Raw genomic sequence first — 13,154 nt, 5'->3', positions numbered from 1 at the left:
AAGATTAGTTTGATTTTGCGTTCATGGAGCCATCTAAATTAGAAATCACGGGTAAACATTTCTTGAGCTTACCAGATCAAACCACCCAAAAAGCCTTTTGCAAATTACTACAACTTACTCTGACTGTAAAGAGGCTGTCTTTCTACCTATTCTTTACTACCATTTCAGAGTAGTGTAAGGAAAATCAGGGATAAGTCATAAAAGACCCAGTTTTCCCAACGTGATGTCTCCGTTTCACCCCATGTTCATGCAATAAAATTAATATTTAAAGTTGACTGGTTGGCTGAGAGGCTGCAATACGTACCCACGCCAGAACCACCACCTTTTATTAATTTTCATTATTAAACACATACACAGCAGTTGCCTTCAAATACTGTTCTTCTATTATAACCAATTAGCAACACTAGATAAGAAACTTGACATTTTTCTCTTTCCAAACACCCATAAGGCACTCATGAAACAGTAAAAACAATGATCTCTTTGGTCTTGGTGAAATAATGAAATTCTACATTTTTAAGTTGAGAAAGGAACAGTGACTAGAATTTGATGAGGAGGGACATTTTAGAAAAAAAAATTGGAAACTACATTTACATCATGTTTTACTTAGCCGATGCTTTTCTCCCAAAGAAACTTATAATGTAAGCTACCTACAATTACTTACCCATACACAGCTGGGTAATTTTACTTGAGCTATTCAGGGTAAGTGCCTTGGTAAGCAAAGGTATTACAACTGGAGGTGGGATTCGAACCTATGACCTTTGAGTTCAAGGCAGCAGTCTGAACCATTCTAGTACCCATCTAGAAACAGGCTTACTGATTTTAAAGTAAAACTAAACACCTGCAATAAAGTCTGTGTGTTTTACCTATACGTTTACAGCCTATACACAGTAGAGAGTAAGGGCACAACTGCACAACGGCAGCAGCCCTGGCCTGGCAGCAACACCACGAGGGGCGGCCGGCGAACTTTCATCCTCGGCCTCTACGTCAGAGCTATTAACAACCCTTATTGATTGGAAACCTCCGTCCAGGGTGACTTAGTGTTAGACGAGAAACTTTACCGTCGTTTACAAACCTCTAGCAGGGTGTTTGTGTACCAATAATTCCGGTTGACTTGAGGATCCTGACTAACAACGATCGGTGTTTTGCGAAGCGCGCCGAGAGAATCCTGACCAACCCGTCTCTCGAACCGAGAAAGACACGTCGAAAGGACGGTTAATTTCCACAGGAGCCCTCGCTGTGTCAGCCATTTATTATTTGCACTTTCCTGCGAAAACCACTGTGTTCGTTCCTCCTGGTCCTGCCTCAGTTCCCCACGAAAAACTGCAACCTTTTTTGTCTCGAGATTTGGAAGAAAAACACGGATTTCCCTCAAAGTCCTGCCAGCAGCACTAACTAATAGTAAGTTCCGTCGGCTCGCCTCCTAAGTTAGTCAGTTGCAGTTTAAATCGCGTTAAAACGAAAACTAAATGCTGCTGTAAGTGTGTAAAGGCGGGCGCACTGACTTGGCACGAGCGCACACAGGAACGCCCGCACGTGCACGCGGCGATCGGTCTGACCGCAGTACCTGCACAGCGCGCACTCTGTCCAGCAAACACACTATAGTATAGTCTAGAAAAAAAAGCAGGGAGAAACGCCAAGACGGAGTCCTGTCGTGGTACTCTTTTTCGGTGTCTGTCAGAAGTTACTCTCCGCTCCGACGCGAGCGTCCATTTCATCGACCTGACCGACACGAACTAAACTTCTGCAGGAGCTGCGACGTCCAACTTCATTCTGTCCACAAACACCACCGCAGAGCTAAAAGCACTGACGGCTTGCCGGAGCGCTCTGCCCGCCCTTATTTTCGTACTTAAAGTGAAAGAATGTCCCCAAAAAGTCTATACCCCGCGCCGCTGCTCCGTGAAACCCGAAGCGCACGGCCGGCGCCGACTGCCCCGAGAACTGCCCATACTCACTGGAAGCCAGGAGCAGCACACAGAGCGCCACTCTGCCCCCCGCGAGGCGGTCACGGGGCAACATGGCTGCAGCCGGCGGCGCGTCCACGTCGAAGCAGAGAGGAACAGGCGATGTGCGCGCCGACACACTCCTCACTCTGACGAAGCGCTGTGTGTCGGGGCATCTACAGCCACAGCTTCATGTACTACATGTACGCCCTGCCGAGGCGGTGCAGGTGCTCCCCCTGGTGGCCACACCCTGTGGCACCGTGTTTATGTTTCTTCCGCACCCTTACCCCCCCCCGCTCTCTGAGGTTTAATTTTTTCTTCCCTACCATTAGAGCTCAGGGTCTCTTTCGAGATATACAGCGAGCTCCAACGACAAGAAGAATGGCGGCGCGACCGGCAACAATGCCAACGTCCCAGCTACTGCTGGGGTTTTTGGAAAAAAAATAAATTTTCTCATCTTATCCTCAGCGATCTTCAGCTGAAGTGCTCTGCCCATTGTTTCTGGACGGAATCGTGCATTTTAAACGAAATAAGTCTAATGTTGTCAGCCAGTTTCTCCAGGGCTTCTCTGTGCACGGCCCAACTCCGGCGCATGCGCCGCTACGCTACCAATGTGTTCCGGCGTCACGTTGCCGTGGCAACAGCGTAAAAAACGTACGGCTACCGTTCGTATCGCGTTTTCACTGTCCAGAAAGATCTAGAAATAACGTAGCGGACGCAAGCTTGTGGGCGTAAATTTGCATCGAAGACGCCAGGAGGCAGGTTCTCGGCACGGCTCTTAGTAAGAGATATCTTTTACCAGCACTCTGAATAATAGTGGACGCACAACATTCTAAGCAGGTTATCTAACTGGAAGTGCGAACGACGCCACCGGACGAAGTGCAGAGAGAGAACACCGCACCGCGTGAGTTCTGTAAGGATGGAGAAGTTTCTGGAAAGTTCGTCGCTCACAGTAGTATAAATGGATCGGGGGGGGGAAGCTCCCTGCGTATTGAGCACCGTGAGATGCTGCGCTCGTCCTTGGGGCCGTGAAGGAGATAAGGCAACACGAAACAGAACGTAAACACGCACACGGAGAGGAAGACAGAGAGGGGCTCCGGGGTGAAAGATGTCCGTGGTGGGCTTCGATGTGGGCTTTCAGAACAGCTACATCGCGGTGGCCAAAGGCGGAGGTATCGAGACGGTGACCAACGAGTTCACGGATCGGTGTACGCCGTAAGTGCTCCACTTAGACCCGTCGGTTGCGTTGTGTTCGGTGTGCGTGCGATCGAGTGTTTTTTTTTTTTTTTTTTTTTTTTTTTTTTTTTTTTTTTCCTGTAAATAAGAAACACGTCCAGCATCATGAGCATGTGATCATGTGGACGCATTTCTTATAATAATGTGGAGGTGTGTCTTACTGTTGGATAGCTGGCATTATATTTACATGAATCATTGTGGTGAGTTCGGGTTATTAAGTTTATGGGGAATAATGCATGAAATTAAAAGAAAGTACTAGAAGGCAGTCATCTGCATGGGTCAAATGCTGCAGTTGGGCGTCCATTCACTCATTTATTTATTCATGTGTTCAGCCGGAAAGCTTTGCTCTACATTGATCATAAGTGGTATAATTTCTTCAGCCTGGCATCTCAGGGAAGTAGTGTAGTGGTTAGAACTGCTTGTGATCCGGTGGTCACGTGTTCGAATCCCACCTCCAGCTGTAGTACCCTTGAACAAGACACCCTAAAATTGCTTCAGTAAGAGTTACCCAGCTGTATAAATGTGTAAGTAGTTGCAGATGGAGAGACGGACGTCAGCTAAAGGAATAAATGTAATTGATGCACAGCAATTAAAATTACGGGCACTGATGTGTAACTTGAAGGTTGCTGTTTCAAGTCCTACTGTTATATCAGGAAAAAGGCCCAACTATATAAATGCATCAAGTTGCTCTGGATATAGGTGACAGCTAAGCCATAAATTCTCGAGTCCCTTGGTGTATGAGGTCAGTGCCCACTGCTTTTAAGTCATTTGGCCCATATTGATTGATTGTTTTAGTGTCCCTTGATAAAGTAGTAGGTGCTGTTAAGTGGATGCAGTGGAAAAGGTAGCCCGACCTGCATTCACAGAATGCTCCAGTCATTCTACTTTTTTCTGTTTTAGTGACACGTGACTTTTGCAGGCAAAGCAGTACCCCCCCCCCCCCCCCCCGGCACATAAGTGAGTCCAAAAAAGCCCACCTACAAAACCAGGATCTGGCAGGTGCTGTGGCTACATGTTTGGATGTCAACTGGCTAGACTGGATGCGAATAAAGAATAAAGGAATACAAAAAAGGGCCTTGGAATTTTTTTTCTTTTTTTATATTTATTCAATAACATTACAGAGTGTATGATGAAAATGGAGCCTCTTTGTCTCTCTGCAGAGAGCAATAACTTCCATTTCTCATGAAAAATGTAAGGTCATGGTGAAACCTCCCTGGGATTTCACACTATAATGAGATTGTTCCCACAGATTTTGAGTTTGTGAAAGTCATGGAAATAACCCATTTTATCCCCTTACTTTATTGATGGACATGTTGATGGCTGTTTTCTGTTCAGTTAAGTGAAAGAACTTGAATGACCAACACACAGATGTGACATCCCAGGGTGTTTTGCACTCATAAATTGATCAGGCATGAGATGGTTGTATGTTTTATTATTGGATTCATGATTAGTGATTTGTGGTGACAAAATTCCAGAAATGCTAATGAGAACTTGAGGAAAGAACAAGTCAGATATAAGAACTGAAGACAAAATTGTCTGCCAGATATAAACAATACTTAAAGCTAAAACGCTAGCCTCGGCATTTCAGGAAAACCAAAACAGTAGCCATTCTCAGTAGAAATGCCCTTTCTTTCTCAGCTTGGGTTCCTTATGAAGATCCCTACCTGGAGATTCCATTAAGTTCTAGGTGATGTCATTGCAGGAGTCAGGGTGTGGCATCAGTTTTCCCACCTTCCACAGAAGACATTGTATAAAATCCACAAAACTGCATTATGTACAAAATGCCTTTTTATGGTAATGATGGTATTTTTCATTTGTGACAATTGTCCTGTAATTAACATTGAATGTCCATGTAATCCCACAGGAGTGTAGTGTCCTTTGGCTCCAAGAACAGAACTATTGGCAATGCAGCTAAAAATCAGGTAAACTTGCTTTTTCTTGTTCTACTAGTGAGTTGTCAGTGTAAGTATATATTATTCACCTTAATTTATATCCCATTTTACCTTAGGTGATTTCATCACACATTTTGAACTACTGAAATTTCAGTAAAACTCACCATCGGTTCCAATATCTTATCCTCAGTATTAGTCAGCAGCAGTTCTAGAAAATGTCTGTAAATTTCACAAACATTGCATGCCCATGTCAGGTTTTAAGAGTGGCAGAATGTATTTCATGTTAATTTCCAGTTTTCTTTTTTTTACAGCTTATTACCAATTCAAAGAACACATTGTTCAACTTCAAAAGATTTCATGGCAGATCCTTTCAAGATCCTGTTGTCCAGAATGAGAAGTCTAACGTGCCATATGACCTGGTGCCCATGAAGAATGGTAGAGCTGGTGTTGAGGTATGCATTTTCACTAGAGAATGGATTTCATGGGGGGGGCATTAAGAAGATGGCTTATGCTTTTTTTTTCTTGCAAACAACTCATGAGTCACAGAAGATATTCTTATTTTGAGTTTTAAACAAAGTCTTTATTTTATCAGCTGGTCTACAACACTCGCTGTTGTGGTCGATAGCTGTGTGGGCATTTGCTCTAGCCCTGATCATTTGATGCACAGTGGAAAAGGTTGTTTTGTGCAAAATGTAAATATAGAAATTGGTAACTTTCTAGCCCATATAGTGGCACCATGAATGCCTCACATCATCTGGGTAGTGCAGTCAGGTGTATGTTCAAGTCCTTATTCAGTTTGTGTAGTGTTTGCATGTTCTACTTGTGTCAGTCCTCCATAAGCTCTGGCTTTTTCACACAGCCTGAAGGCACATGTTTCATGTGGCTTGATGACTATGGATTGCCATTTAGTGTGTGAATGAGTGAGTGTTTATGTGTGTAGCTACCCATGATGGAATGGCTGGGATAGGCTTCAGACCTAAGCAACCCTACACTGGACAAGCAGATACAGAGTTCAACATTAATGGTTGTCCTAACTGTCTGGGACAGGTAATTTGCTTAAATTTTCAGAGGTAGAATAATTTTGATATCTGTCAGATGAAGAGTTGCTCAGTAATTAAGGTAAAAGATTAAGAAATCCGATGCAAAACTTGATATGTGCATTTTCATTCTAAAATCATTTTCTTGCTAAAAAGTGGCCAAATTTGTCAAAAATAAAGTGAAATAGCCCACATATAGTATCTTGTTGTTTTGGCTGATTTCTTTTTTGGAGCCTTTTTGTATTTATGCTTCTTTCTGTGTGATACCCTGACTGCCTTGCTTTGATTAGTTTTTATTTAAAAAGTGTTTCATTAGAAATCACCCAAATATGTCAGAAGTGAAGCAAAATAGCACCAGTATCTTGCTATTTTTGGCACTTTCTTTTAAGGAAAAGTAGAGCTGTGTCCTCTATTTATAATGCTTCGTGCACACTTAGTCATTTAAATTAATTCTGTAAGACATAATTGGTAAGCTTGCAAACAGTCAAGGTTCATGCTAGTTTTGCCCAGTAAAGAATATTTTAAACTGACACTTATTTTTGGTTTTTCACTGTGCTGCAGAACTAGACAGGTGGAAAATTTGGTAGAATGAGTAAAATGTATTTTTTTTTCTGTGTGTATCCAAACACAAAAACTTAATGTCAGTCCTTGGGTTATCTAGGCTCAGTTAGAACTAAGTCGCGCAGAGTAGCCAAAGTATAAAGAAATAACCCGGTCAACTCATTTGTTGCCAGAAAGTCAAAATTCTCATACAATGAGACAACCTGGCATGAAAATACACCTACCCTGTCAATTGCCAGGACAAAGGTTGGCCACTGCTGTTCCCATCTGTTACATGTGTTTGATAATCATTTCAAAAGGGATTATTTACTGAAATTCTCATATGCTTTTACCAAAGGCCATCTGGCATTATTACTACAAAGTTGCCATGGGTGTCAGGGTCCACTGTGGCCAGACTCCTCAGCAACATAAATGATTTTATTGTAATTCAGTCTGATTGGATGTTACACAGGCTCCCTAATGTTTTCACTGCCAAGCTTTAGCTGGAAATAACATATTACTAACCTGTATAAGTAAGCAGTTTGGGGTCATTTTGCTTTGATTTTAGTTTTGTAGGTATCTCAACACTTTGTTTTGCTCCTGTCCTGTCTTGTGGGCATGGTGACGTTACATGTTTTGACCCTTTTGTGCACTACAGGTGATGTACCTGGACAAGAAGCATGAGTTCAGCACAGAGCAGCTCACTGCCATGCTTCTGACCAGGTTAAAGGAGACAGCTGAAGCCAACATACAGAAGAAAGTGGTGGATTGTGTCATTTCTGTGAGTGTTATTCTTTGAATCTTGAGCTCTCTGGCATATCAACTGTACATATAAAACTCTAGCCATCAGTTCAGCACAAATGCACTCAGCCTCACTTCTTCACATTAAATATCTGGGCAAACTTTTTGTGTGAAATTGGTTTGGAAATGCCAGGGATTAAATATGATTACCAAGTTTTGGATGTAGTAATTTTTTTTTTTTTTTTTTTTGGCCCCATCAATGATCTATCCTTGTAGGTCCCTACCTTCTTCACTGATGCAGAAAGGAGGTGTGTGCTTGATGCTGCCCAGATTGCTGGCTTGAACTGCCTGAGACTAATGAATGATACCACAGCAGGTACGAAAGCCAGAGGAAAGGCATATAACTGTAGAAGTATTGAACCTATGGCCCACATTTATTTATTTGGCAAATGCCTTTGTCCAAAGCAACTTAGAACCTTACATTTGTACATGAAAGTGCTTTAGTTATTTACCCATTTATACAGTCTAGTAATTATCTTGGGTTTGTCCCTATCCAGTTGCCTTGAATTACGGGATATACAAAGAGGATCTTCCACCCCCAGAAGAAAAGCCCAAGATTGTGATTTTTGTTGATATGGGTCATTCAGCCTTTCAAGTGTCTGGCTGTGCATTTAACAAGGGAAAGTTAAAGGTAAACATGGCTCTGGTGAGGTCTCAGTTACCCCCCCCTTTTTCCCCTGTTGTGTTTTTTTTTTTTTTTTTTTAGGTGGAACCCTGTAAATATGTGGTCTTCTTCCTCAACAGGTTCTAGCAACAGCCTTTGATCCTGATTTGGGTGGAAAGGACTTTGATCAAAGACTGGTCGAGTATTTCTGCACAGATTTTAAGTCCAAGTACAAGCTAGACGTGAAGTCGAGGGTTCGAGCACTGCTTCGACTGCAGCAAGAGTGTGAGAAGTTGAAGAAGCTGATGAGCAGCAACTCAACGGATATCCCTCTCAACATTGAATGCTTCATGGATGATACAGATGTGTCAGGCAAAATGAACAGGTAAGAGCAGTTCCACACACCATGGTCTAAAAACTTGTGGAATAGATCTCTTCATTTTAGGGCATTTTTCCCTGAGTTCAAGGAGACCACAATGGGGCTCTTTCAAAGATTGATTGATTTGTTGGTCTAGAGCCCAATTCGAGGAGCTGTGTGCAGACCTCATAGAGCGTGTGACTGTCCCGCTGGTGGCTGTGATGGAGCAGGCTCAGCTGCAGCCCCAGAACATCAGCGCTGTGGAGGTTGTCGGGGGAGCGACCCGCATCCCTGCCATCAGAGCCAAAATCGTCAAGTTCTTCGGAAAGGACGTCAGCACCACACTTAATGCAGATGAGGCTGTGGCCCGGGGCTGTGCTCTGCAAGTAGGTTTCACAGTAGTATTTTAAATATTACTGTAGTTTCATATAATTAAAGGCAGTATTAGCAGTATTTACATTGGTGTCTCACTTTTTTTTGTTCAGTGTGCCATCCTTTCACCTGCGTTTAAAGTGCGAGAGTTCTCCATCACAGATGTTACCCCATTCCCAATGTCGCTCTCCTGGAGTACTGAAGGAGATGACCCAGCAGGGTGAGTGCAGAACTTGCAGCTTGCACCATTCAAAGTGGGGCATCAAAATTGTCACGCTATCAAGCAAAATCTTTTCATTTGAGCTGTTTGGTTTGAAAGTCCTATTTTTATCTTCATTCACCAAATTTTCTTCTTTCCAGATGCCATGAAGTCTTCTGCAAAAATCACATGATCCCTTTCTCCAAAGTTATTGCATTCTACCGTAAAAATCCTTTTATTCTTGAAGTCTTTTATTCAGACCCATCATCATTGCCATACCCCGAGGCAAAGATTGGTATGTGTCAGTCAAACATGTGGCTGCTTTGGATTTCATAGCTTGTGTTTCACCTCCAGGCTGAATGCTTTGTCAATAAATTGCACATTTAGTCCACAAGTTCTAAACAGGATTCCCCCCCCCCCCCCCCCCCGCCATCAGGTGAATTTTCAGTTCTGAACGTATCCACCCAGGATGATGGGGAACGGTCAAAAGTGAAGGTGAAGGTGCGAGTAAACGCAGACGGAATTGTGAGCGTGTCGTCTGCTGCCATGATTCAGAAAGTGAGAGCGGAGGACCACAAGACTCTCGCTGTAGAGAGTGTGGAGGATGATGCAAATGCACAAGAGACCGAAGACAATCTTGACACTCAGGTATGCCTTTCTCAGCAGCCTCAGTATTTTTTTTACATGACGTTCCTCATGTTAATGTGTCAGATGTGTGGTGTACATGTTGCTCAGTGAAACTGGGGAAAGGGAGACCCATCAGGACCAGAGAAGGAAGGAATTTCAGCCCTGTGCTCTGGTTATTCTTGCCATACTGTTCCCCCCCACCACCAAATTAAAGAAGGAAGTTCCTATGATATCACTTCTAATAGCAGAAGTTCATTATTCAGATAAATGCAGGTTTCTTGTAAAGGCCTCTTGTCCTGGAACTGTGCTTCCAGGATAAGACACAAGAGAAAAATGAAGGTGACACCCAGATGTCTGTAGATAATGAAAACCAGCCGGCGCCCCAGTCTCCTCCAGCGGAAAAAGAACACAGCCATAGCAGCCCACATGCTGTAAGTGATCACGTGCCTTACAAGGAGCTCGCTCTGGTTGTTGTTCTTGGATTTGAATGGCTTGAGTGTTGTGTGAATCACTTTCAGTAACTTCTGGTTGTGGAACAACTGTGGCGCATGCTGGTTGGTTGAGACTTTTTTTTTTTTTTTTTTTTTTTTTTTTTTTTTTTTTGCAACATTCCGTGATGTGTGTTCTCTTCCCAGTTAAACGGGGAGTGCAGAGCTCACCAGCCTCCTGATGCCAAAAAGCCTAAGATGAAGACCATGCATGTGGGGCTGCCCATCGAGGCAAAGCTGGTGCAACAGCTTGGAAAGGAACACCTGAGCACATACACACAACTAGAGGTATTAGATTGGGCTTTAACAGTATAAAATGATAATAATGACACCATTATGGTGCTGAGTCCAAGAAAATGTTTGAATATTAGCACCCTGTATTGTACCACTTCACTCTTGCTTCTTAATAGTGCATTAAGAGTATTTTTAATTATGCTGGACTTGTGACTAAAATGTTTCTGATTGCAGATCTCAGAAAGGAGCACTATTGTTTCATTCTTGGCTGGCTGCAAAAACTTGACTAATAGCTTTAATTTTTCAAACTGTCCAAGTCAGTACTTATTCATATTGTTTGTTTTTGTGACAGAGCGAGATGATACTGCAAGATCAAAGGGAGAAGGAGAGGAACAACGCCAAGAATGCAGTGGAGGAACATGTGTATTATTACAGGCACAAACTTGAGGGACCTTACCTAAATTTCCTCAACTCGATGGTAATATTGTTGCTCAGCACTAGAGACACTATTAAATAGGAATAGCTTTATAAAACCATACGTTTCATGTCCTGAAGGAAGCATCCATAAATGTTGATCTATATTACTTAATATATTGTTTCTGTTTCACTCATTGTGTAGTTTCAACAAACAGAGGAACTTGATTAACCCTTACTTGATGGTGTTGCTGTTTTTAGGATCGGAACAAATTCTCTGAGCTCCTGGCTCGGACAGAGAACTGGCTGTACAATGAAGGAGAGGATCAGGAAAAACAAGTATATTTGGATAAGCTTGCTGAAATCCAGGTGGGCAGATTTGTCGGTTACCTAGTTGCACAAATGTGCCTGCTAACTTCAAGGTAAACAGACAACAGGTACCTTAGTGTTAAGTGCACAAACTTACAATGTAGAGGTTACATTTTGGGGAGGATAACTGTAGTATTACCTATTGCATAAATTTCTCCAGTAAAATATTCAGTTGTAAATTTGGCTATATAAATCTGGCAGTTACAGTTCAGTAATGGTTAATTTCGGCTTGATTTATGGACAGATTAATTTTTTTTTATTAGTAGTTGTCACAAAGGAAAGTAATTGCAATACGTTTGCAATACATTGCATTATGTCATGAGTTCTAGCATCAGGCACAGCCAGATGTGTTTACCCCCAACCCCGTTTAAATTGGAATTCCCTGAATAGCAGCAAATATATATTATAGTCCAGCAAATAAATAATTGCTGCTGGCCAGTGCCATCTTCTTAGACAGCAGTTTATAGATCAGGATGGTAAAAGCCAGACTGTGCCTTCTGTAGAAACTGGGAACTCCTGTTCAAGAAAGATATGAGGAAGCAGAACAGAGACCTAAGCTTTTTGAGGAGCTCACATCCAGAATCCAGACCTATGTGAAGATTACAGAGAATTACAGGAATGGGGTAATTATTTATTTTTTTTTTTCTATCTGTGTTAAATCAGTTAACCCTGTCCTATATTGTGCTAGTTGATTGATATGAAATTGGACCTACATCTTAGTTTTTCCTCATCATTACCCTGTAGTACAGCTGGATTATAGGAGGTCAGGTAGATGCTGAAAAGATAGATATCAGTAGTATCAGCCATTTCACATCATATTCTGGTCTCATGAGCTCTGTGCTTTAGTAAGGTTGGGCAGATGTGGTCTAGGTTTGTGGAAACAAATACTGTGATTGGCTAAAACACCCTAAGAATCGCATACCCTGGCTGCTGAATCTAAAGAAGATTTGGCTATCCAACAGATTAAGTGCATTTAAAAAATAGTAAAAATGGCATCTGGGAAATGTCTTCATGAATGTTGTAAAAGGTACAACAACAAAAGTAACTACAATCTGGGAGAAATTGAGCACATTTCAATGATTGGCAGAATACTGCTAATGCAGGACTGTTCTCACGTCTGTTTTATTTCAATAGCTGCACAACCTAAAATATGATTGGCATTACCAAAAGTTAATGCTGTCTGTTATTGGTCAGGATGAGAACTATACACACATAGATGCACCAGATATGGAGAAGGTGAGCAGATGTGTGAAAGACACACAGGAGTGGATGGCCAACGTGAGAAGTGCTCAGGATAAGCTCCGTCACGATGAGGACCCGGTGGTCCGTAGCACTGACATCCGTGCAAAGCTTCAGGTAAGACCTGTTGATCTAATTTAGTGGGAATGTGGATGGAAATGTAGCGTAACTATTATTACCAAGGTACTGTTGCCTAGCAACAGTTTAGCTACCAAGATTCTTTAGGAGAGTCGAGAAAGAGCTAATTGAGTTCTGTTTTTAAGGAGCTGGAGCGTGTGTGTGAGCTGGTGGTCACCAAGCCAAAGCCAAGGGTAGAGTCCCCTGTTGAGGAGACCACACAGGCAAACAGCACCTGCAGCAAGAAGGGTGTGGAGGATGTGACAATGGAACAGGAGGCAGGCCTACATAATGGAGAAAAGCCTATGAATGGCATGGATCTGGACTGAACCTTTGGTTCAAACCTGTGTTGCATCAAGGACAAAATGAGATGATCACAATGTGAACTTGGTCATGGTCTTTTTTTTTTTTTATTATTTTTTATTAAATGTATTTTTTAAATGGGGCAGGTGTTAACAGGATTATTGATGCTTTTCTGAAGCACTTGTTCTTCCCAGTATACTTCAACATTTTTGCAGCCTCTATTCCCTGCCCCCCCATGCCCATTTTCTCTTGACCTGACCGTCTCATACTTTTTGGTATTGGTTAGCTTATGTGTTGTGTGTTAGGTTTTTTTCCTTTTTTTTTCCCCCCCCCCTCCTCTCCCCACCCCCCCAATTTATTGGGTATAGTTCATGCTGCCAGCTG

General features: G+C 42.5%; 2 protein-coding genes across 2 annotated transcripts in view; one reads left to right on the top strand and one right to left on the bottom strand.

Annotated features, from left to right (window-relative positions):
- Positions 1–2,535, bottom strand: part of b3glcta (beta 3-glucosyltransferase a) — a 59,950-nt gene extending 57,415 nt beyond the window's left edge. Inside the window, exon 1 of the mRNA XM_018765189.2 lies at positions 1,953–2,535. Within this exon, the coding sequence (XP_018620705.2) occupies positions 1,953–2,016 (64 nt within the window). The 5' untranslated portion in view covers positions 2,017–2,535. The remainder of the gene's footprint in view (positions 1–1,952) is intronic.
- A 71-nt stretch (positions 2,536–2,606) lies between these two features.
- On the top strand, positions 2,607–13,088 carry hsph1 (heat shock 105/110 protein 1). Its single transcript, XM_018765010.2, has 18 exons — positions 2,607–3,155; positions 5,041–5,098; positions 5,380–5,520; positions 7,304–7,426; positions 7,663–7,762; positions 7,944–8,077; positions 8,191–8,435; positions 8,566–8,794; positions 8,894–9,000; positions 9,141–9,274; positions 9,416–9,627; positions 9,921–10,037; positions 10,242–10,382; positions 10,681–10,806; positions 11,004–11,111; positions 11,615–11,734; positions 12,306–12,467; positions 12,614–13,088. Exons 1-18 carry the CDS (start codon positions 3,049–3,051, stop codon positions 12,794–12,796), a joined length of 2,547 nt encoding a protein of 848 aa, XP_018620526.2. The 5' UTR covers positions 2,607–3,048; the 3' UTR covers positions 12,797–13,088.
- Positions 13,089–13,154: the final 66 nt, after the last annotated feature.

The sequence above is a fragment of the Scleropages formosus genome, chromosome 10 (genome assembly GCF_900964775.1).
Source record: "Scleropages formosus chromosome 10, fSclFor1.1, whole genome shotgun sequence".
Taxonomy (NCBI): Eukaryota; Metazoa; Chordata; class Actinopteri; order Osteoglossiformes; family Osteoglossidae; genus Scleropages; species Scleropages formosus.
Note: the sequence above shows the minus strand (reverse complement) of the source record. Positions and strands in the feature narration are given on the sequence as shown.

Excerpts from the sequence above, each read along its gene's own strand:
- hsph1 (XM_018765010.2), top strand. The coding sequence starts at position 3,049 with ATGTCCGTGGTGGGCTTCGATGTGGGCTTTCAGAACAGCTACATCGCG. Across the intron at positions 7,427-7,662 it reads TGGTGGATTGTGTCATTTCT|GTCCCTACCTTCTTCACTGA; the intron begins GTGAGTGTTATT and ends CTATCCTTGTAG. Across the intron at positions 8,795-8,893 it reads CCCGGGGCTGTGCTCTGCAA|TGTGCCATCCTTTCACCTGC; the intron begins GTAGGTTTCACA and ends TTTTTTGTTCAG.